Here is a 25568-nt window from a genome sequence, read left to right as displayed (position 1 = left end):
GACTTCTATGAACTTTCCTAGATGAAATATTAACTACTAGGTAAAACACCTGTTTGATACTGCAAAGGGTTATTTCTGAAACTTAAACCTCATGATTGGCCAACCAAGAACTTTTTCTTCACAGCATGCTTTAATAATGAAATGCAGATTAAGAGTCCAACATTATAACATTTCCACAAAAGAAAGAATCCATCTGATTCTCAACTCTGAATGCACATTTGAATTCCCTCGGGGAGCTTTTAAAAATCTGATGCCCCAGTGTACCCCCCAGTTAATTAAATAATTCTCTGGGGATGAGAACTGACAGCAACACTTAAGCTTCCTGGGAGACTGCAGTATGCAGCCGAGGCCCACTCCTCCAGCGTCACCACCTCGTCTTTATTTTATTTATCTATATCTGCCACTGTGTCTCCTCATTGCCCACAGCCTTAGCAACAGCAAAAGTAGAATTCAAACCTTGGTAATCAAGGATTAAATTATTACTGTTCATGACCTCAATTGAAAATGATTACTGGTGACCACAGCACTCCATGCTCTTCCTTATGGAAAAAGGGTTGCCTAGAAGATTTAGGCAATACTGGGAGTTCTTATTTGAAGTCACAGAAAGGAGAAACTTTTCTCAAGCCGTTTTTATTACACTCAGTGTATTAAGACAAGTACAAAATAACCTTGTAATTAAGATACTGTATCAGTCAAAAAAGAAGTCACTATTGTATGAAGAGATTTACAAATGACTAAAATATACAGGCTGTGACAGAATTAACAGTTTGAAAGAGGGCTGCTTTTTTCTTTTAGAAATGCTAAATTTTCTTAACAAGACAAAAATACAGTGCTCTAAATATGCATTACCATGAAAACATTAAAGAAAAGCAGTCTTAACACTTTACTATTAACAGCCTTTGCCAACACATGCCTGCCTACTCCCTTTCCTAACTTTAAAGAACAGTTTCCTCTAAGGAATACTAGTGCAGCATAACCCTTAAATAATTTCATTTATTTTTAAAGTTACAACCTACAGAGAAATTAACATCTTGTCAATCTAATAACAGTGGCAACCATTCTTCACATGCACTTCTCTTAGAATAAATCCCCTTGGCTGGCAGGATAAGGCTAATGCTGTAGAACCTTCTCCCCGACAGCCACAAATCCCCTTCTGTAAGTCCCTCCTACCCTCATCCCCCCGCATCCCCACTGGCATTCACCTTTCCCACCCCAAAAAGTGCAGCTCATGGTAGCCTTCTAGAAAATGGTTTTAATGGGTATCCCAGCATACACGCTTTTTTAAAAGCCCCCTCTGAACACCAGAGGTGGTGAAAATGAATTGTGTTCTTGGATTTTTTTTTTTAAGCCTCCACTGGGTCAAAAATATGTGCTCTTAATACTTGAGTTTTTGCTTTGTGTGTGGGTTTTCTTTTTCATTTAGATATCGTGGGATAAAGTGGAGAGGACATCTCCATTTTCCCATACACATTGAGGGTGAGAAGAGAAAGAGAAGCAAGTTGTTGCCCCCACTTTGGCCTGGCTTCCCAGCCATCTTCCCAGCTCTGTTCTTTCATAGGAACTAGTTATTGCTTCCACAATGCCGTTATACGGAATGTTCCACAAAGGCTGTGAACCTGGTCACAGTCTACCCGCAACAACAACTCTGCTCTGAAAAACCAGCCCAAGAGCTCTTACCCAGAAGAACAATCTTTAGCCCTCAAGGTCACTGAAACTTCATTAGAGCAGTTCAGAGTAGACGTGTAAGATTTGGCATATATTAAATGATTATTGGCACAATGTTCTCCAGTTCCATGTATAAATGTTGATATGCACATGGGCCAGGGCCCAAGATGAATCAGCCAATCTGCACCATTTTTATGTCAGCAATAATTCCATCTCTTCCCTTTGAGCACTGTAGGGAGAGCTGCTTCATCCGGTTCTCCAAGGCCTGGCCCTCAGGGGAGATGCTGCTTTGGCTCTTACTGCTGCCACCACTGCCACTGCTATTGCTGAGGCCCCGGTTGTTGTTGGCTTTGTCACTTGTTTTATTCTCTGCCCCTTCTGCCCTGTCTCCTATAGAAATACAAGGATTATCAAAAGTGAGTATTGACAATTCTGCCCTGTCTCCTATAGAAATACAAAGATTATCAAAAGTGAGTACTGACAATTCTAAGTCACTTGAGCTCAAACCAATCAGCTAACTCAGCCCTGTAGAATTCCCACTGTTGCCTACCGTGCCTATCAGAGAGGTTCTTAGTACATAATCATTTACTGCTTTTATTCCTTGTGATGTTTTATATATTCCTTAGCTATAGAAATGAAATTTGCCATATTCACTTTATAGCTGAGAAACAAACCTCTCTACTGTGTGCTTGCCAAGGAGACTGTTCTGATGTGAGACATAGGACCTAAGCTCTACTTTATAGAAGCTGAGTGGAGCCAGGAGCACCCCCAGAACAGCACTTGGAAACAACCTCAGTGATCAATACTGACAGCACAACCACAGAGACCTGGTAATGCAGCATGGGGGCCCTGAGACCTGGCAGAGGTACGGAACGGCACAACAGTCAGGCTACAGAGGCATTGTGGCATCTGGGACGGGGTGAGAAGGCCGCTACTCACCTCGTTCTACTTCACATTCAGGGGAGGAGGCCCCGCTGCATTCACTTCGAGGGCCCAACACTGGGAACATCATCCCAAACTCTGACAGGGACACAGGGCTGGGCAGATCCAGGCTGCCAGGCCTCACAACCGCAGGGAACTGGTCAGGCATCTCAGACGGGCTTGTTGGTCCTGAACTAAAGCTGGACACAGACTGGGTTTCCGAGTCATCTTCAGACACAAAGTTGCTACAGCTGTCATCTTCAAAGGCCTCCGAGGCCACTAAGTTGAGAGAGAACACCAGTCACATGGGTTCTGTCACCTCCTCAAACACCACAAGTGCTTGCTGCTGGAAGGCAGCTAGACACAGCATGGGGACTGCAGAATCTCTACCTCTGTGAGTGCCTAATGAAGGAATGTGACTTCCCAAGCCTGGATGACCAGCCTCTAAAGCAGCTGGAAGGGAAGCAGCTGGCAGCTGGATCCCATGGATATTAAGCGCCCTTCCAATAACCTTATAACCCTACCAAGAAATCAGTGTCACCAGACACCACCTTAAAATGGAAGATTAATTCAGCCACAAATTAGGACCTTTACTCCACCTCAGTCCCCCAAATAGATCCTCATGTGCACAGGAAGAGGTTCTAGTCCTCTGTAACACATCCCAAACAAAGCCAGCTGGACTCAGGCTTCTTTCTTAGGGCAATAGAAGCAAGAGCTGCTAGAAGAAACAGGCCAGCATGGAGTATCTGTTGGGACCTTTGTTATCTTCCAGGTAACTTCTGATCTCATAAAGAACACACTCAAAGGCTACCCACATCACCATTTGCTGCAAAAGAACAGAAATCCTTTACAATGCTCTGTAGCCACATTATTTGGTAGACCAAAATAACAAGGCCCAGACACATGTTATTCCCATGGCTTCAAAGCCTCTTTGGCCTTTAGCGGTTTTCCCTCAGCCTGCCCACAATCCCACTCCTTATTAGAACTTTCCTACTCCACTCTTCCCCCTCTTCTCTTTAAAAACAGCCTTGTAGCATTCCATAAAGGTTTCTTATAAATGATAAATACTGTAATGTTGGGGACAGAAAATGGGCTCAGACCTGAATTGAATCCCTAACTCCACTACTTGCTGTGTGACCTTGGTCAAGTTACTTTACCTCTGTAAGCTTCATGATCCTCTCCATGCAGGGTTTGAGATGATGTATATATTAAAGTACCTCATACATAGTAGTTGTTCAAATGATAGTTTTCTTTTACCTTGAACCTAGTACTTAAATATTTGTTGAAGGAATTAACTCCTGAGGAAGGAGCTTGGGAAAGAGCTGACAGGGATTATTGCACAGGTAAGGAAAAGAAAGGAAGTATGCAAAGACAGTGTTGGGTGGGTTTTCTTGATGGAAAAGAAAGGAAGTATGCAAAGACAGTGTTGGGTGGGTTTTCTTGATGAGCATGACAGAAACCAATTCAAACTTCTATCAGTTTTCCAGGGGGTGGCCCTGAGAAAAGAGGTCTCTATGGTCAGATGTCAGTAAGAGCCACCATTTGCTGAGTGCTTCTTGGGTGTCAGGGGTTGATTCATGTAATCTGAACCACCACCCTACACAACGGATAATATACAGTAGATAGCATCATACTCCCCGTTTAACAGGTGAAGAAACTGAAGTACAAAGTTAGGCCCTTGCCCACAACATGCACTAGTAATGATGTAAAGGTAGATTTGAAACAAATCTGATTACAGCTCTTCTTTCCTGCAGGACTTCTCAGCCTTGAATGTTCTAATGTATACTTTGACTCTCAAAGAGGAGTGAAGGTGTAACATTTTCCCAATTTATTTGACCACAGAATCCTGACTTTGAGGAACACTTAGTACCATCTTAATGAACACAGTGTTCCATAAAACATGGGAACCCACCAGAAACAGCCCTCAGGCCTGCCCAACTCTGAGACCTTTCACTGATGGCCAGAGAAAGTGAGGACCTTGGGAAACAAATCACACAGTCTGATATCTCCCCACGTACCCAGTGGAGCCCCTGACTTACCAGAAATGGCATCAGGCTCAGGTTTGCTCCCTGGCAGATCCTCCACAGATGTGCTGCTGCCCTCAGCACCAACACCGCATCCCCGAGGCCCCATGGCACTGGAGCGCCGCCGCTCGTGGATCTCATCTGAGATCATCTCCAGGTTCTTCAGGGCCATCTTATATTCGCCTTTTGCCAGGGTCAGTTTGGCCTGCAGGTCGTCCACAGTCTTTTTCAGTTGCTGGTCAAGAGAACAGGAGACTAAGTGAAGACTACCCTGCTAGCCTTAAGATGCTTTCTGAATGACAGGTTCAAGTACATTTTCTGCCCATCATTCTACTTCAAGGAATTTTCCAAGACATGACCGAAGACCTGATTACCATTATAACTGCTATTCATTCACCAGACAAAATCAGCCACCACCATCCCCAGATCCCATCCAGGTGACAACCTCTAATATCCAAAAACTCTCACTGGTGGAATAAACCCCATCAGGGAAGCAAAAATGGGCATCAGACACACCAAAGTCCCACAGTCTAGACATCTGGTTCCCAGTACAGTGGTTCTCAAACTTGAGCTTGCATCAAAATCCCCTTGGGTGTTAAGACTCAGCTCACTAGACTCCAACCTCAGAGTTTCTAATTCAGTCGGTCTAGAGTGGGACCTGGTCTATCAGGTCTCCAGGTGATGCTGATGCTGCTGGTCCTAAGAGCACGCTGTGAGAACCACTGGCCTAGTACAACAGAGAAAGTGACTGAACGGCAGTTACAGAGGTTCAGAGACCACTGAAGACCCAACCGAGACAATTTTGAGGTCTGAAAACTCAGTAAAGCCTCTCTCTCCACTTTCCCCTATAGCAAGTGGCCCATGTGATATTCTGCTAACCCAGAAAAGTGAAGCTTTGAGTGCAGAAAAATCTCATCAGTGACGAAGCCCAAAGCTACACATACCTCGAGCTGCACGTAGTACTTTGCCTTGAGTTCAAAATAAGGCCTGCAGAAGACAGGAAGGAAAGCCATCAGAGTAATATAATATAGTGACCACAATCAACTCCACAAGATGAACAAGAGGCATCAGCTACCACTGGCCAGGTCGTCCTTCCAATATTTAGTAAACTCTTAACGAGGCCATGACATGTGAGTGATGCTCCTAGCTCTGGAGACTGACAGACACCAGATGGAATGACTGGGCTCACCCAGGGCTATATTAACAGGAGGCCCATCTCAAGACATAGGGAACCCACACACACATATCTTGGGGACTCTGCAATCTAGCTCATGTTCCTCCTTTGTGGGAAGGCTGTTCAGAGCCTCACAGGTTATACCCAGCAGTAAGGGTGGTCTGGATCTGCTCTTCTAATGAAGTTGGCTCCCCAGGGATGAAGAGCAGATGAGGCTGGAGAAGGGGCTGCTTAAACCTCTTCCTCTACTGAAGTCAACTGGGGAAGAGAGAGAAGCACCACTCCTCCCTCACAGCACAGCAAGGCCACCACTAGGAGGGGGTCTCAGGTTGGTCCTCCCAAACCTTGTCCAAAGACTGGAGTTATTAGTTGGCCGACTCAGCCACATAATGGGCACAAGAAATGCCGGCATCCTAGCAGTTCCCTTGGTTCTGGGTCAGCCGAAAGAGCTTGGCTCTTTTTTAGGAACTTTGGTGCCTGAACATTAAGAGTAGATCACTGCTTTATTCTTGAGCTGTTCACCCTCCATGAAGCTCTCAAGTCCTGCATCCTGAGGATCCAGATGGATGACAAGGACACAGGACTGCCATTGGTGGATATGAAAATCCTGAAACTTGGGGAAAGAGTGAGGTGTATAAGCTCTCGTGTGACCAAAAGGAGCACAAGGTGAAGCGTATGTGTATGAATGGGCATCAGAGGGCACAGGGAAGATGTCCCAGCAAAAGGAACATAAGCATCCATGCAAGGGAGTGTGGCTGGAGAGGCAGGGTGGGCATGGAGGTGGCCTGGAAGCCACTCTGTGGGATGCACAGATGTACATTTTAACCTTTGGGCAGACAGGAGCCACCCAAGACTACGATCTATCCCTGTACTCTTCTCGGAGTCTGAAAAGGTTGGCAAAGTACAATCACAAGACTTATTTTCTTAAACAGGTTAATGGATGAGTATGTGATGTGTGTGCAGTGGGAGTTCTGGGTCTTTTGAGAAAAGACCCACCATATTCACACCAAAGGAAGCAGCATCAAAGGCTGCTGCTCGGCCTCCTTGGGTGTTGCCATGTGGATGATGCCTGGGCTTGCCCAGAGCAGGCACAGGTCCTACAACAACCCTCACCACCTCCTGCCTCCCCTGCAGAAAAATGCCATATACACGTCTATTACTTAGCTCTCAGGAGATCACCCCTGACACACCAAAAACCAAACCAAAACAAAAATACACTAGTCAATTAAGTGCAGTAGTAAATGGTTAAATGCTGTTCCTCTGCACGTATGTGTACCTATGTATGTTGGAAGAGTGTGAGCAGAAACTAAAGAAAAGTCAAGCCTGGGTGAAGGTACTGGGGGGTAGTACAGAGCCTAGGAGGACCAAACTCTTCTTGCAGATCCTCTTCCTCACTGAATTGTCACCTTTCCCTCACTTCCATGAGGACTGGGCATCTGCCAAGCTTCCAACTGCCCAGCCCCTCCTGGCTGGGGCTGTGACCACACCTGGAGAACAGGCCTTCAGTAGCCCTGCACAGCCTGCTCTGGGTATATCTTTGGCTGTTAAGTCTAGGTCATCATAAGTCCTCCTTTTGCTAGGAGGCCCAGCAATTGGGAATGAAGCAGGGAGCTTGTCCCCAAGAGAGGGTACACAGTTGTGCCTGCCCACCATTATCAATATTGTATAAAAATATACAGGGCTGTAGTAAGAAGAGATTGGAGAAAAAAAAAAAACTACTAAAGCCAGTCTTACAGCATTTTATCAGCTCTTGATCACAGGAAACATGTATTGTGAACACAACTCATCCCTATTACACTGACAGATAAATTGAGGGATAGGGCCTTGTCCACACTGTCAGCCACAGATCCCAGAGTACAGCGTGAATTTACCAAATCCCAGCCAATGGGCCATTTAATAATGTGCCTTTGAAATTCCTTTTTCTGTGTTTCCTAACTCAGTCATATCTAGAGCAGCCCACCCCTTAGCATCCTCTGCCTCTGGGGGTCATAGAATATTAAGGGGCAAGAGAGCCTGAGCAGGGGGGCTCTGGTGAGGCCCCAGGGTCTACATCAAAGGACTACTCAGGGTGGTCCTTGAGTGCGTGTCATACAAAAGGCTGAGAAGATGCAGACTAGGACAGCCGCACGGCCCCAGGGAAGGCCGTGCCCAGACTTACTTGGACTTGTTGATGGCTCTCTTGAGTTTCTTCTCCAGCTGTCGCATGCGGCCCATGGCGGCATTGTACCTGGCTGCCGTCTCCTTATGCACCAGCTCGCTCCTGGTCTTGGTCTGTTCCGCCTCCATGACCTTGAAATGACAGCAGAGTTCAGCCCAGTCCAGCCCAGAACAGCCCCTGCTTGGAGTATTACTTATATTATTTTTCAAAAAATATTCTTTGCCCAGGCGTGGTGACACGTGTGTAATCCCAGCACTTTGGGAGGCCAAAGTGGGTGGATCACGAGGTCAGGAGATCGGGACCATCCTAGCCAACATGGTGAAACCTGTCACTACTAAAAAAATACAAAAATCAGCCGGGCCTGGTGGTGTGCTCCTGTAGTCCCAGCTACTCAGGAGGCTAAGGCAGGAGAATCACTTGAACCCGGAGGCGGAGGTTGCAGTGAGCCAAGATCGCGCCACTGCACTCCAGCCTGGGCAACAGAGTGAGACTCTCTCAAAAATAAAAATACTCTTTGGGCCGGGCGTGGTGGCTCACACCTATAATCACAGCCCTTTGGGAGGCTGAGGTGAGTGGATCGCCTAAGGTCAGGAGTTTGAGACCAGCCTGGCCAACATGGCAAAACCCCGTCTCTACTAAAAATACAAAAATTTGCCGGGCATGGTGGCGCATGCCTGTAGTCCCAGCTACTTGAAAGGCTGAGGCAGGAGAATCACCTGAACCCAGGAGATGAAGGTTGCAGTAAGCCGAGATCACGCCACTGCACTCCATCCTGGATGGCACAGCAAGACTCCATCTCAAAATATATATGTATATATAGATATCGATATCTATATCTAGATATATATTTAAGCAAATTAGTGGTCAGACTAAGAATAAACCAACTCCCCAACAGTGGTTTTCTTTTCCTATTGATCTATTTTGAAAAAGTCTTGTGAGGAAAGATTAAATAGCTAATTGGCTGTGGCAATGACTGAGAAAGAAAATGGAAAAACAAAAATCGGAAAATTTTGAACTATTTTCTGATTCAACAGCTGTCCACTTCTCAGGTTCCTCGATCTAAGTAGCCACCTAGAGCTCCTCCTGTTCACACCTTGGGGCAGAGGCCTGATGGGCAGGCAAATGGCCAAACAGCAGCAGTGGGAACCTAAGAGACGGGGAACCTAATGGGGAGACCACCAAAATCAAGAACTAGGCATCGTGCCAGGCACGATGGCAGTCAAGCCAGAAAAGCAGCCATGACTTCCGTTGTTTGGTCCTTTCGCAAATATTCTGAACTAGTTGGCTGTGCACAGAAGAACTCAGGATCCAGAAGGGGCAAACTTTACATTTAAGCAATTAAATTAAAACCCAAGATTTTGAGGTACACAAACATTTGTGAGCAGAAGACGAGTCAGAGTTCTGGTGGGAACACTTTGTTAAGTCTGTTGAAAAAAATAAGTTACAAAACCAATACTCAAGGGCCCTCAACGGCCAAAAAACAAAAGCAGCTCACAGGCCCAGTCCCAGAGACATGGGCAATGTTAATTCTCTCCTTGCTTTACCTACAGAAAAGCATCAGAACAAGGCCTGCCTTGAAGAAAGAGGAGGGAAACAAACTGCAGTTCAGGCCACATAAGCAGCTTGCGATTTCTTTCCCTGTCTTCTGCCTACCACTCACAGTGTTATAAAATAAACGGGAGAGACAGTAGAGGTTAGGCTAAAGGGTTATTCTCTAATTCTGTATTCCCTGGGGAGCATCCGAGAGGAGCCCAGAGGGCTCATGGTCACTAGTCAGCTCTCTCAGACCCCATAGAACAATTTTAGGGAGGTACCACCATGTCTTTAGTTCACAGTTAAAAGAGAAGGCCACAGAGGAAGGTTGCCAATGTTCTACCATCTCCTCCAGTCAACAGCCACAATCAGCCCTAGGATAGTTTACTTATTACTTACGATAAGGATTTTTAAAGGTACCATGAAAAATTATGAAAGACTTTTATACGGGTATTAAAAATTACAGGGTGTCCTGTCTAGGGCACCCTTCCAGGCTATCTCTGACTTTGTCTTGAAGCTGTTTTACAACCCTGTAAGTTGTAGAAAACTGACACTAATACAAATGTTTTTTTTTTTCCAGAGAAATGAAGATGAACTGTGTCCCAGATGCAGTGGATGACTGACTGCCCTGTAATAGTCTATTTTGTATCTGTTGGTAATTCATTGAGGCATTCTTGGTTTTCTATGAGTTTGTATTTTTTGAATTCAAGAATTCTAACATCGCTGTTAGATCCCTCCTTATTTAATGAGAAATAAAATATTTGACACGAGAACATTTTATATTTGTATCCCAATTATGCTTTTACCTTCTTAAAAATATCTTTTAACAAAGGCTTCAGTGCTTCAGATAATTTTTAAAAACAACAAAATCAGAGAAGAAAAATAGGAGAGAACTGAGCTAAGCTGGCATGAGGTGACATGCTTGCTCACATGACTTCTCAACCAAGACCAAAGGGCTAAGAGAATCCTTTCCCTTTGCTTCCAAAACCAGATGTTTCACAAGGAAACAAAATGCATTGAAAATATCTCATGCTTAATACTTGGGGAAACAGCAGTAAATCTTAAGCTTTAAGGATTTACTGGTATAACCTTTATGAAAACTCAAGCCTTCAGGTTCATCAAAGACAACATGTTGGGGGTGACTGTTTTATTACAAAAGGATCCAATTAAAGGTTTACCTTTAAGGAGCTGTCAGAATGCATTTTCAATAGACTTGTAGAACCTGTAATTTGAGGCTCCTGTACAGAGTCCCCTGTAAGAAGCAGGATTCTCACCATCTGCACACAGGCCCTCATTCTGTCTTGGCCTCTAGGCTGCAAGCACAAGCACAGGCTTTCTACAGGAAAACACTCGGAAAGCTCCGAGCTCATGGCAATACTGGCAGTGAAAACTGAAGAAGTGGCCGGCACATCACTGTCCCCTGCTTCGCCCCACCAGGCCACGTCTACCACATCCTGTCCCTATCTCCCCACTTCTCATCTATATACAAAACCTCCAGCGCAGCCAGGTGCAATGGGGCTCATGCCTGTAATCCCAGCACTTTGGGAGGCCAAGGCGGGCAGATCACTTGAGGTCAGGAGTTCAAGACCAACCTGGCCAACATGGTGAAACCATGTCTCTACTAAAAATACAAAAATTAGCTGGGTGTGGTGGTGGGTGCCTGTAGTCCCAGTTCCTCAGGAGGCTGAGGCAGGAGAAAAGCTTGAACCTGGGAGGTGGAGGTTGCAATGAGCCAAGATCCTGCCACTGCACTCCAGCCTGAGCAACAGGGCGAGACTCTGTCACACACACACACACACAAACACACACACACACAACCCTCCAACTCTTGGAAGAGACCTCCACATACCTCAGCTTCCTGCCTTGAGGAAGAAGGTCACTAAGCATGTCGCCTTGGTTATGTCTCCTAGGTAATCAAGGAGCGCCTCTATCTACAGCCTAGCATCAGGCATGAGCTGTGTGCAGTGATGTGGGTCAGGTGTGGTGGGATAAGTAAGGAGGAGGGTGGCTCAGGGGTAGGTGTGGCGAACTGCACCCCATACTCTGGAGCAGCCAGATGCTGAAGATCCAGGGACCACAGAGATACTGCTCAGCCCCAGACCCTGCTCATGTCAGCCCACAGAAGACAGCAAACAGCCGGCACCTTCCTGCATGGGCACCACTGGGCACTGAATGAGTGTTTCAGTCTGGTTTGGCCCAGCCTCTTCGCGGGGTCCCACACCAGCAGAATGGCCCAACCGGCTTAGTAGACATCCACCAGGCACAGCTCCTCAGCCTCCTGTTACAGCTTTCTCGACTCCCCAGTCTCCAAGGCCTTTGCACCCTCAGTTACACTCCCAACATCTCTTCCAACATCACAGAGCTGCGGTCAGGGGCCTCTTTGCCCAGGGAGGCAATCTCACTGTCTGCTCAGCATCTCCATTGTGACTGTTTCAGACTCTTTTCTGATTCTTACTGCGTCCTTGGGCAATGAGACCTAAGAAGGCGCTTCTTCCCACTGTGTGGAAGGGAGGCGGTTCACACCCACCAACGTCAGGGAGGCTGTCATGAGCAGCTCCTCACCTGCCATCCCTGGCTCATATACACTGTGGACCAGGAGAAGGGCTGGCCTGCGTCGTGTCCTCTCCAGCAGCCACCTGGGGCTAGTTCAGAAACAGTTCGTGCCTCGCATTTCCAAGTCACATTTCCTTCTTCCTCTGTCTGAGCTCTTTCAGCAGACATCAGAAAAGCCAATTTCTCCCTCCCAGGATGCCAGCCCCCCTCTCTCAGAGGATGAAAAGCTATCACCTTCCCCTAAAGGCTACTTCGGTGCCAAAACAGCTGAGGCTGAAGGGGCCTATGCTGCCCAAGCTCCCCAGCTGGGGAGCAGCAGGGACCCCAGGCCCTGTGCCCCAAGGAAGGCTGTTCAACTACAAGGTTGGCAGCTCTGCCACAAGCTACTTGTATTTTCCAGAGTCCTCGTCAACCCCAGCACTGAGCAGAAAACTGATCCTTTGTCCCTGTCTGTGCCACTGCATGCGGCCTAACAGAGCACAGCAAGGCTCCTGCCACCTCCTAGTATATTGGCTTCAGCCATGGCTCCAAGTGTGGCTGCCTGATGTCACCACAGGAAGCGTGAGGGGCTGCATAGATAATCTTGGGCACGTTACGTGGGAACCCCAGTGTCCCGCTGTGCCTGGAGGGATCGTGTAGTCCAAGCCACTGCCATTTCTTCAAGACAGCCCTGGGCCTTTCTGAGCATGGAATTTTCTTTTAGTAGACCCTTAAGTAATACTTTGGAAGAAGAGGGTGAGATGAAGCTCCCTTGTTCTAAAGAAACAAGCATCCTAGAGTACCCAGAAGGCAGACATGGGAGGAGACATTCTCTAGCCCTTTGATCACGCAGCTTTCAGCTGGCTGAGCATGCCAGGCCCGTGAGGCTCTAGGAGGGGTCAACATGAGCACCACTGGGGGAAATGCTAAGTCCAGAGAGTTCCCAGTTACTTGACACTGTTTCAAAGCCAACCATGCAAGTTTGTGTCCTGGAGAAAGAATTATGTTCGCATCATCCATTACATTCGGAGAGCCTGCTCTGCACGCTGAATTTCTGAGTGGCACAGGGACGTGATGGGGGAAAGCTTTGCCACAGGCTTTTGTCTCTTGCTGGTGTCTGTTTTTAACTCATCTGTTCAATGAGAGGCATTTCCAGCCTATGCAACTGTGAAGGGATCTGGGAAGAGGAACATCAGCTCAAAGGTGGAAATCCTGGCGTATGACCCGGAACACCTGCCAATCTGCAGAGGTTGCCCCCAAGCCCAAGAAAACCAAATGGGCCCTTCCCTTCAGTGGCCACAGAGAAGGCACATACCAGCTGGCCCTCCCAGGGCCCTATGAAGCCCTCATGACCTCAGGAGTACAGGGCCATCTTGTACAGCCCCACAGGTCTTGCACTGCACAACTCCAAAAAGCACTATTTCCAAAGTCTGTGGTGTGAACGGTGCCCTGAGTTATACAGTGCGGAGGTCTGGGGATGCCACTCCTTGGGAGGCCACCCACTATCCACTGGGGCCCTAGGACTTAAAAATGAGAGATATACAAAGCAGAAGCATGGTTTGTTTACCTTTAAAGAACAGATTAAATGACTTCTGAAATGCTTGCTTATAGGCTGACATGGGTCTCCAGCTGGGGTGGAAGAAGGGCAAAAAGGAAAAGTGGCCCTTCAGCTAATTTCTTGGAAGAAGCTACCTTACATTTTGTCCTTTTCATATCTATCGGGCTTTGGCTTGTGAGCTTCCAAGATTTCCAGCCACCCCTTCCATTTTTCTCGAGATGACCCAGAAAAGTTTTTTCTAGCCCATGTCTAGCTCTGTGAGCATCACACCCACTAGGGGGCAGGAGGCGCAAGGCCTCACAAAGCCAAGCTCATCACACCCACTAGGGGGCAGGAGGCGCAAGGCCTCACAAAGCCAAGCTCAGCTTTGACTGCAGGGAGAGGTGCATAAAGTCAACGCGGATTTGACTCTTGAAGTCATTTGTGTGCCAAGCTTTCTATTTAAGGAAGCGCAAGGCCATCTTTAATTATCAGATCCCCCAGGACTTGAGCCACTGTGGCAGGTGACATTTAAAAGGGAAATCCTATTGGCCTTAACCTGCTGACTTTTCTAATCCAGTCCCCCAGACAGCTTTCTCAAGGAGTCACCAAGACCTCTTGCAACCCCCTACCTGCTCTGTCCAGGGTCTTATTGGAGCTGCTGAAGCCACAGGTCAGCTCACCCACCCACCCTGCAGCAAACCAGCCCTACACTGGTTTTCCAGGCACTGGGGATCTAGACAGAGAATGCAGAGGGGCACAATGGACCCAGGCTGGTACGGGGGGATACCAGGAACATGAGCCTGGGCAGCCCAGGAGCCAAGCCTGGAAGGGGAAAGAGGTATCCAGGAATATTCTGTGTGACTTCTAAGAAACCCGATAGAGTTAGGCAGGGGTAACCAAGTACTGCTGAGCCAAGAACTGTCCCTAGCTGCTATGGTCTGAACGTTTGTGTCCTCCCAAAATTCTTATGTTGAAACTGATCCCCAGTGTGAGCATATCTGGAGGTAGGGCCTTTGGGAAGTGATGAGGTAATGAGGGTGGAACCCTCATGAATGAGATTAGTGACCTCATAAGCTCATGTACCCCTTCCACCGTGTTAGGACATGGAAAAGATGGTCATCTGTGAACCAAGAAACAGGCCCTCATGAGACACTGAATCTACCAATGTCCTACCTACCAATGCACTTTTCATCCTCCAGAGCTGTGAAAAATAAATTTCTATTGTTTACAAACTACCCTGTTTATGGTATTTTGTTTAGTATTTTGTCTTGGCCTGAACAGACTAAGGCACACCATTTCTGGCTCTTGAGTAACGCAGCCTGAGAGGTGGTCATGAGAGCCGGTAAAGAACCCAATATAATGACATAAAACCCAGCAAGCCAAGCTGTGAGTAAGGATCACACACAGTCCGCTTCCTCTGTGCCTGTCAACTCCCTGAATCCCAGCCCAGAAGGCCTGTCGTAAGGACACACCTGATTCTGGTCTAATCTGCCACGACCCCTGCCTTCCTCTGACAGCACATACCCGAAGTGCAGCCCCCATGTAGGGCTGTTCATCAAGGTCTCCCCATCACAGATTAGACACCCAGCCAGTATGCTGGGGTTCCATGGGAACAAACCCTGGAAAATCTGGTCCCTCTGGAAGCCTGAGTCCAGTCAAGATCCCCCGGGGATGACCCAAACCAGACAAACCTCAAGCGACATAAGGGAAGGAGCAGCTCTCGCTGTCACAGAGAGTCACTGTGACTCATTCTGGAGCACTGGCTTCGTACCAAGCACAGCCAAGAGACCACATGGAGATGACAACCTGTGATTTTCAGAGTGTTTTCAGGCAACATGCCTGGGAGTCGAGTCTGTTACCTCCGCTCGGGGGAAGCCAGCGCACATGCACGTGCACACCCCCACAGCACACCCGGCCATGACTCATACCCTCTGAGTGGCGTGATTCAGCATCTCCTGCCAGGCGGAGTCGAACTGCCGCTTGTCATCCTCCAGCAGCCGCTGCTCGGCCAGGGAGATGGTCTCCTTGGCGGCGCGGAGCACCTCCGTGGCCCTCTGGAAGTCCTGCGTGGCTTTCTGAGCTTCCAGCTGAGCCTGTGTGAGAAAGAATCCTCATGAGGCCTCAGAAAATGGCAGGGGCTCCCCACGGTCCATTTTACCTTTCAAAAAATAAGCATCCCAAGGACCAGAACAAGCTCATCTCTGCCTCTTCACTCCCGGCACCCACAGGTCCTCATAGATGCCAGACAGGGCAATGGACCCCTGATGGGGGAGTGAGTGCCAAATCAGTGAGCAAACAGTTTCCACAGTTCTGGACCCAATGGATGAGATAAACACGTCAGCCCTCAGCCAGAATCTGACATGGCAAACCAGCCCATCGTGGGACAGGTACAGCCAAACCCACAGCCTTTCTCAGAAGCTCTGCCTCACTCGAGGCCTGTCACCTTCCCTGCCCAGATCTGTGGCTCAATTCATGGCAAGTCAGAACCAGGAAGGCCCCCGGAGATCATGGTCCAAAGACTTCACTCTATAGAAGGGGGACCTTAGCTGAGAGGACACAGCCTTTCCTGAGATCACACAGCTGACTAGAAGCAGAGCTGTGCCAGACTCCGGCCAGTATGAGTTCCAGCCCAGCACTGTCACTCCGCCAGACAGTCCCCCACTCAACTCACACCCACTGACACCAGCAACAGGCCAAGTATGGCACCAGGCAGGCAAAGAGAAGGACCTAATTAATTAACACAACACAGTCCCTGCTTTCAAGGAGCATCAGGTAGGATGCTCCTTGAAAGTTGGTATGGGAGAACCAATACCAACTGTAGCTGACCACATGTCTAGAGCTGCCCGCACGACACGCATCTACTGATTGTTCAAAATGTGATTAATCCCAGCCAGGTGCAGTGGCTCACACCTGTAATCCCAGCACTATGGGAGGCAGGCGGATCACCTGAGGTCAGGAATTAAAGACCAGCCTGGTCAACATGGTGAAACCCCGTCTCAACTAAAAATACAAAAATTAGCCGGGCGTGGTGGTGGGCACCTATAATCCCAGCTACTTGGGAGGCTGAGGCAGAAGAATCACTTGAACTCAGGAGGCAGAGGCTGCAGTGAGCCGAGATTGCATCACTGCACTCCAGCCTGGGCGACAGAGTGAGATTCCATCTTAAAAAAAAAAAAAAGTGATTAATCCCAATTGAATGTAAGACATCCCTAATCTTAAAGACTTAGTACAAAAAAAAAATGTTAAATATCTCAATAATTTTTATTACATGATGAAATAATATTTTGGATATACTAAATAAAATATATTATTAAAATTAATTTCAGTTGGGTGCAATGGATCCCACCTCTATTCCAGCACTTTGGGGGGCCAAGGCAGGAGGACCACTTGAGGCCAGGTATTCAAGACCAGCTTGGGAAACATAGCAAGACCCCACTTCTGGAAAAAATTAAAAAATTATCCGAGCATAGTGGCACATGGCTGTATTCCCCGCTCCTCGGGAGCCTGAGGCAGGAGACCGCTTGAGGTTACAGTGAAATATGATTATGCCGCTGCACTCCAACCTGGGTAACACAATGAGACCCTGCTTCTTAAATAAATACAATTTAAAAATTAAATTCACAGAGGCTGGGCACGGTAGCTCAAACCTGTAATACCAGCACTTTGGGAGGCTGAGGCAGGTGGATCAGAAGGTCAGGAGTTTGAGACCAGCCTGGCCAAGATGGCAAAACCCTATCTCTACTAAAAATACAAAAATTAGCCGGGTGTGGTGGCACACACCCGGCCTGTAGTCCCAGCTACTCGGAAGGCTGGGACTACTACAGCCTGTAGTCCCAGCTACTCAGAAGGCTGAGGCAGAAGAATCGTTTGAACCTGGGAGGTAGAGGTTGCAGTGAGCCAAGATCACGCCATTGTACTCCAGCCTGGGTGACAAGAGCAAAACTCTGTCTCAAAAAAGAAAAAAATTAATTTCACCATTTCATCTCTCCTCATCTTTCCTTTTTTACTGTGACCACAGGGAAACTTACAATTATACAGGTGATTCCAATTCTATTTCTTGTGGACAGTAGATACCTTTACCCCAAGATGGGCCGTGTGATGGCAGTTGTGTGACTGCATGAGAAATCAGCACTGAAACATCACAGTCACCACTCTACAGGCTCACCTTGAATTCCCCAGCAGAGCACAAGCCACAAGCCCGCCTCTGCAGCGTCCCACCACCCTCCCTCGTCCCACCACCCTCCCTCGGTTAACCACATCCCCAAGTCAGTTACATAAACCCTGGTGGGATGTCCCTAGGGCAGCCCCTGGGACTCAGGAAGAGGGGAACTACAAGGACCCCACCCTTCCCCAAGCAATTCTTATATGACTTCGAGGAAGTCTTCAGTAACCACAGGCTGAGGACGCTTTGTGATGAAGGTTAAAGGAGGGGGAACAAAAAAATCAGAGACTCAGAGCACGCCAGCCCCCAAGGCAAAGAACAGCTTTCCCGAGCACTCTGTGATTGTGTACTGCATACCAGACCCAGACCCAGCCCTCCAGGCGATGCCAATCAGATGGAGAGCTGAACCAAGCATGGAGTGGACACTAGAAGTCCGTAATACAACGCTGTATGTGCGAGTGCCACATCAGGGAGGGAAGTATAGTAGGGAATGTGAAGAGAAATTATTTCCAGTACAGAGAACCAAGGAGGCCTCTTAAAGGAGGATGATCCTGAACTAAGGACTAAGGACACAAATGATTTGAAAACACGGGCTGATGAGGTGGGGGGGCAGAAGGAAGGATTTGAGGCCCTAAAGACATATTACAAAACAGAGTGCCTGTAGGAGATTTGATGATACCTCAGATCAAATTTTTAAAAAGGACTCCAGTGAAGACCTTGACTGAATGCCAGGCTAAACCTTCAACCAAAGTGGCCCAGGGACCTGCCCCTGCTGTGGACTCACCATGTGGCCCTGGGACCAGTCGCCCACTTCCACTCAGGTGTGCCTCAGCTACACAAGGAGAACAAGGATGCCCACCCTCCCTAGAGCTGACCAACTCACCCCCCAACCCCGGCCCCACCTCGTGTCTCCAGGCCCATTAGTGGTTCTTAGTTCTTTCATGTGAGGACAGCCCTGCGGGGCCTCCGCTGGCCAAGCTGCTGGGAACAAGAGGAAGCAGAGGGAACCTGTTACCTTAAAAGCCACTCCACCCCCTACCTATAGGTGGCCTCTCCTACCTATATGCTTCATACCAACTCCAGGAGACAGGATGAATCCCACAGGATCCTAAAATGGGATTTGTATTTGCTTTTTTAGGAATTTTTTAATATTTCAATTCAGCAACATTTAAGGGTAAATTCTCTTCTCCCAGTTCTCTCTGCTTCAGTTATGAATCCCTTATTTCTTCAAGCAAGAAAAGATGCTCTCTTGACGGCCTTCTGAAAGGTGGCTGCTGTACCACGGGCCCAGCACCTCTTCACACCCTCTGCCATGCATCTGATGAGTTCCAAATAAGAGAACCAGATCTCTACAAAGGAAAAGAGGAAGCCCATTTGAAGCTTCCTTTGAGAAGAACATGCACTGTCAAATTCCAGACAAGTGTCTGAAGTTTCTGCAAGATTCCTTCTCCTGTACAGTGACATCAGATACATGTTTGCCTTGCCATATCACAGGTACAACTAATGTGAGGCCTCATTCCATATTTAACTCATAGAAACCAGATGCCATCTCTCCATAATTCATGCACTTACAGGTTCATTCACTCAAGTAAGCATTGGGCACCTGTCATGCCCCACTGTTTATTCTCTCTATTCATTGTGGTCTCAAGGGGAGGCAATATCTCAGCTAAAGACCCTCACTTCCCAGCCCTCGCTACAACTAGTTCCCCTGGTAAGTGACAGCTAATGAGAGGTAAATGAACACTGAGTGAGATTTCCAGGAAGGCTCCTGTTATGGACTGAATGTTTGTGTCCACCCAAATTTACATATTGAAGCACTAACCCCTAATGTGATTATATTAGGAAGTGGGGCCTTTGGGAGCCATATTAGTCCATTCTTGTACTGCTATAAATACCTGTGGGCCGGGCATGGTGGCTCACACCTGTAATCCCAGCACTTTGGGAGGCCAAGGCAGGTGGATCACTTGAGGCCAGGAATTCAAGACTAGCCTGCCCAACATGGTGAAACACCATCTCTACTAAAAATACAAAAAAATTAGCTGGGTGTGGTGGCAGAAGTCTATAGTCCCCAGCTACTCAGGAGGCTGAGGCAGGAGAATCACCTGAACCCAGGAGGCGGAGGTTGCAGTGAGCTAAGATCGCACCATTGCACTCTAGCCTGGGTGACACAGAGCAAGACTCCATCTCAAAAAAAAAAAAAAAAGAAAAAAAGAAAAATACCTGAGACTGCGTAATTTATAAAGAAAAGAGGTTTAATTGGCTCACAGTTCAGCAGGCTGTACAGGAAGCCTGATTCTGGTATCTGCTCAGCTTCTGGGGAGGCCTCAGGATACTTACAATCATGGCAGAAGGCAAAGGGGGAGCAAGGCATCTCATACAGTGCCTGGACTTGGGTCCAGGGTGGGGGGAAAGTGCTACACACTTTTTTTGTTTGTTTGTTGGTTTGTTGGTTGTTTGTTTGTCTGAGACTGAATCTCACTCTATTGCCCAAGCTGGAGTATAGTGGTGCAATCTCAGCTCAATGCTACCTCTGCCTCCCAGGTTCAAGTAATTCTCCTGCCTCAGCCTCCTGAGTAGCTGGGACTATAGGTCCATGCCACCACCATTGGACAGTCTCCCTGCCAGCAATACATGGCAAGAGTAGCTGCTAAGACACCAATAATAATTTTTGTATTTTTAGTAGAGACAGGGTTTCGCCATGTTGGCCAAGCTGGTCTCAAACTCCTGACCTCAGATGATCTACTTGCCTCGGCCTCCCAAAGTGCTGGGATTACAGGACTGCAGGTGTGAGCCACCGCACCCAGTCACTACACACTTTTAAACCAGATCTCATGAGAACTCATTGTCGAAACAACAGTACTGGGGAGGTGGTGCGAAACCATTCATGAGAAACAGCCTCCATGATTAAATCATCTCCCACCAAGACCCACCTCCCAACATCGTTGATTACAATTCGACATGAGATTTGAGAGGGAGCACAGACCCAAACCTTATCAGGAGGTAATTAGGGTTAGATGAGGTCCTGAGGGTGGGACCCTTGTAAGAAGGGGAAGAGAGAGAGAGATCTCTCCCTCTGGTGCACTGAGGAAGCACCATGCTGTCAAAAGGTCTCCTAGGGAAGATTCTGCAAAGGAGGAGGGTATCAGGCAGCAGGCCAGGCCAAGACAGGAAGCACCAAAGAGTTTACACACTTATCTAACTGAGGAAAGTTTAACTGCGACATTGCTTCTCAGTGTCATCACAAAACACAGAACTTCCAAAGTCAGAAACCAATCAATTTCACAATCCTGGAGAGAGCTGGCTATCTGGTTCTCACCATCACACAAAAGATGACACCTAGAAATCTTTGGTACAACCGATAACATTTTACCTTCACATCGTAATAAAGGCCCCAGGCCCTGGTATTTAATATATTATTTGAATAGGGCTCTATGCTCTCAGGTCCTGTGGTGTGTGTAGTGATTCATGCAGTGATTCACTCACAGCAGAGAAACCCAATGAGCCAGCGGAAGAAGTGAGGCCCTGCTTATAATATCACTAAAGAGGAAAATGTTAGCAGAGCTTGGTTTGAGGTATAAGATGCAACACAGAAAAAATGTTAAATACCTTCATGACTTACAGACACTAACAGCTTTCATGGGAAGAGCTCCATGGAGAGAATTTTAAAAGGCCCCTCATGGGCTGGGCGCGGTAACTCACACCTGTAATCCCAGCACTTTGGAAGGCCAAAGCAGGTGGATCACTTGAGGCCAGGAGTTCCAGACCAGCCTGGCCAACATGGTGAAACCCCGCCTCTACCTAAATACAAAAATTAGCTGGGCATGGTTGTGGGCACCTGTACTCCCAGCTACTCGGGAGGCTGAGGCAGGAGAATCACTTGAACCCAGGAGGTGGAGGTTGCGGTGAGCCGAGATCATGCCACTGCACTCCCGCCTGGGCAACAAAGTGAGACTCTGTCTCAGAAAAAAAAAAGGCTGCTCATGAATGAATGTGATAAGTGACCTTCGTTAGACACTGGCCCAGGCCAACTGTGACTGTGAAGCCCTTGGAAATGTGGAAATGTATTGAGCATTCCACAAAGGGTCATCGGCAAAGGAGGTGGCGGGTAGAGAAGGCTGGCATTCTTGAGGCTGCAGTCATGCCCCTCTGACTCAACTTCCACTGTTGCCCACAATGGCTCTCAGGGAGGAACAAGAGCATCTGCACATTTGCATTGGCTACAACAAAGGCCCAAGACAGGGGGCAGTTTACAGACCTCCCAGTTCAAGTCCCTCATTTTTCAAAGGAGAGCCCAGAATAAGTGATGTCACACAGCTGTTTAGTGGCCCCCAGAGCCAGGAAGCCACAGCCCCTGACCCCTAGTCTGGAGCTATTTCAGCTTAACCATGCAGTGTGTACCCACCCCCGGAGTAACTCATTAACACAGTCACTGGACAACTGGACAGTCTCCCTGCCAGCAATACATGGCAAGAACAGCTGCTAGGGCACCAAAGATAAGATAGAAACCCAACTGTGCACAGGATTGCTACCTCCTGCCTGTGGCCCCCGTCCTGAAGCCTTACGCGGGTCCAGCTGACAGGCCCGTGGTTAGCTCCAGCAACTGCAAAGGAGGTGGCTGCCCAAAGTCATACTCTAGCAGGTGGTAGCTCCAAGTCAGGAAGAGAGCTCTCAAGACCAGACCAACCTAGTATCTGACTACTAACAAACCTATAGGTCTGGATACAGATGATTACAAAGGAGAAAATAATCATAGCAGTTACTGTTTTAGCGTTTATTCTGTATCAGATAACGTGTATAAGATGTTCTGAATATAGTACATCATTTAAGTCTCAAAATATATAGCATATATAGTACACATATACTATATAGTATATAGATATAGCACATTATTTAAGTCTCAAAATAACCCTACAGGCCTAACCCAGAGCTTTCATTCTAAATTTTTTTTTTCTTGAGATGGAGTTTTGCTCTTGCCACCCAGGCTGGAATGCAATGGTGCGATCTCGGCTCACTGCAATCTCCACCTCCTGGGTTCAAATGATTCTCCTGCCTCAGCCCCCCGAGTAGCTGGGATTACAGGTGCCCACCACCATGCCCAGCTAATTTTTGTATTTTTAGTAGATACAAAACGGGGTTTTTTAGTAGATATAACGGGGTTTCACCATGTTGGCCAGGCTGAACTCCTGACCTTAGGTGATCCGCCCACCTTGGCCTCCCAAAGTGTTGGGATTACAGGGGTGAGCCACCACACCTGGCCTCATTCTAAACTTCTATTAAACACCACTTGCTGGTGCTGCAAACTCCTGACAAAGAAGTACTAGTCAAGGCAGCGCAGCCTCAGCTCTCCACACGAATCAAGGACACAGTGGCCACCGTCACACAGGTCGGGATGGGCAGGGAGGTTTGGAGGGTATAAGATTTGCAGAGACCGCCAACAAGGAGCAGAGGAGAAGTAAGGAGAAGGCCTGCTGCTGTGAGCTGAGCTCATCCACAACCAGAGTCCCGAAAATGAGGTCTAGAGAGGCTGATCCTGAAAGCCCTCATGCCTGCCTGAGCTTAGCCTCCTATCCCCCACCACACAGTCTCACCTGCTCTGAGGAACAACTTGGACCCCATTCACAGGGGAGCCAGGAGGATGAATGAGATGCAGAGAGGCATGGGGCAGGCAAAATTTCCCCACCTAGAGGCACAGGCCTTCGACTGCCTTCCCCACTCCCCTTTCTAAATGTCTTTAGTACTTAAAATCCAAAAGGACTCTGGGATTTACTTGGGAATGGTTGGGCTCAGTATGCATACACCCCCCAGCACTTGGCCAAAGCAATGATGGAGCAAAAGAAGCTTCCGGAACCCCCTGGATGCCTGGGCATGGATTGGGAGGAAGGAATGCCCCACTTTCTTCTAGAGAAAGTTGGAAAGATACCAGCCCGGGGCGAAACAGGCTCTGCGTGAGGTGAGCAGTGACCCTGCAGGGACGGGGTGGCAGAACCCGGAGGAGAGGGAAGAGCCAGCCAAATGACAGGTGGGCCAGCTTCTACCTCTCGTGCTTCGCTGGAGGAATCTCACCCCCACAGGGCCCAGGGCAAGGCCCCTGCTGGATGGGGGCAACCACTTGATAGGAAGCCTCTGTCCTTTTTAACTTAATACTGTTTTGTCCTTGCCTCTTTACAGTGAATGTCAGAGGCACTGCTGGAAAGAACCCCTCCCCCGGCTAGAAGCTCATGAAGAAAAGCATCAGAAGCCTTTCCAACCCAACCAAGGAAGATCAAAAACCTTTGAAAACATGGTCAATAACCCCTGGGGGGTCTCAGTGAGGGAGGAATGGGCAGGACAAACATCAAAATGGACAAGAGACAAGGATGTCTGTTCTCAGCTTTATTAAAGCCGTGGTTTTCTGCCTATATTCTGAGGAATCCCAGGGACCGGCAGTTCATGGACTGCCTGAGTCCTTCCAGCCTGCAAGCTGCCCATCCTGCACTACCCCTTCAACTCCTGAATGATACTTCATTGAAGAGGACCAGAGATAGAAACTGGCCATTCTGATAGCACCATTTTACCCCTGAGGATGTCTGGCATATATTTTAATCCAAATTATCCCAGAACAAAGTTTCATTTGAAAACATCTTCTGGAGAGAATTCCATTAAGCCCATTTAGTTCCTTGATTATTTTTCACACCCAGGTGCTTCTAATTTTTCACCTTTATTTAGTCAAAATTATTCTCCTGAGGATTGGTTCCTTTCTATTTCAAATAGACTTGACTGAATGAACAGTTTCATCCATATCAAATTTTACTAAATGTAGCTTGTGGCATGGAGTTTTTCATTATTTCTATCAAAATTTTCCTGAATCAGTTTCTTAAAGATCTAAAAATTTGGCCAGGCGTGGTGGCTCACACCTGTAATCCTAGCACTTTGGGAGGCTGAGGCGGGCAGATCACCTGAGGTCAGGAGTTCAAGACCAGCTTGGCCAACATGGCAAAACCCCATCTCTATTAAAAATACAAAAATTACCTGGGCCTGGTGGCAGGCGCCTATAATCCCAGCTACTCAGGGGGCTGAGGCAGGAGAATCATTTGAACCTGGGAGGTGGAGGCTGCAGTGAGCAGAGATCACACCACTGCACTCCAGCCTAGGCAACAAGAGCGAAACTCTGTCTCAGGAAAAGAAAAAAAAAAAGATCTAAAAATTTGTCAAACATAGGGGACATCATTTTTTCTCAGTCCCAAAGGTTACCATGTACAGTCTGGGCCATTATCAGTTTAATAGTGTTATTTCTCCCAACAATGTATATTACAAAGTAAACAAGAAATCTATGGTATGTATCTATCCTTAGAGAAATGAGAAAACCATGGGCAGTCTTAAGAGAGACAGTGCCTGCAGCTGTACCATAGACAGACTACAGAGCCCTTTAATATGTCGGAGCAGCAAGGGAGCTTTGCGGGGTTAGAAACATCAAGGTCAAACGGTTTTGTTCCAGCCTGAGCTTAAAGGTGAACTTTTTAAAAATAAAAATGCAAAAGCTACTACTTGCTTCAAAATAAAGCTAGGAGTAAGAATAAGGGAGAGCTGGGGTTGGGGGTAAAGATGAAACAGGATTGCCCCAAGGTTGGTAACTGTAGAAGCTGGATGATGAACATCCAAGGTTCCATTACACTGTTCTCTACTTTGCATATATTTGAAAGTTTTGACCCCAGTTTCTGGGAGGACAATCCCTATTGCCAACAGTCATCCAGACTAACCATGGGTGAGTGTGACTCAAGGGTTTCGGTTGGGGGCATCAGGGAAGGTTCATCAAGCACTGAGCCCACCTCTGCTTATCTTCAGTACTAGACACCAGCCTGCAGTTCACCTCCGGACACAGC

At 47.7% G+C, this 25568-nt stretch overlaps 1 protein-coding gene across 2 annotated transcripts in view; it reads right to left on the bottom strand.

Annotated features, from left to right (window-relative positions):
* Positions 1 to 614: 614 nt before the first annotated feature.
* Positions 615 to 25568, bottom strand: part of SH3BP5 (SH3 domain binding protein 5) — a 78255-nt gene continuing 53301 nt past the window's right edge. For both annotated transcript variants that reach the window (XM_054483236.2, XM_063661296.1), the window contains 6 exons: positions 15476 to 15640; positions 7943 to 8073; positions 5555 to 5597; positions 4626 to 4845; positions 2605 to 2865; positions 615 to 2055 (listed from right to left, as the gene is read on the bottom strand). In XM_054483236.2, the coding sequence (XP_054339211.1) occupies positions 1838 to 2055; positions 2605 to 2865; positions 4626 to 4845; positions 5555 to 5597; positions 7943 to 8073; positions 15476 to 15640 (1038 nt within the window). In that variant the 3' untranslated portion in view covers positions 615 to 1837. The remainder of the gene's footprint in view (positions 2056 to 2604; positions 2866 to 4625; positions 4846 to 5554; positions 5598 to 7942; positions 8074 to 15475; positions 15641 to 25568) is intronic.

Source organism: Pongo pygmaeus, chromosome 2 (genome assembly GCF_028885625.2).
Source record: "Pongo pygmaeus isolate AG05252 chromosome 2, NHGRI_mPonPyg2-v2.0_pri, whole genome shotgun sequence".
NCBI classification, from domain to species: Eukaryota; Metazoa; Chordata; class Mammalia; order Primates; family Hominidae; genus Pongo; species Pongo pygmaeus.
Note: the sequence above shows the minus strand (reverse complement) of the source record. Positions and strands in the feature narration are given on the sequence as shown.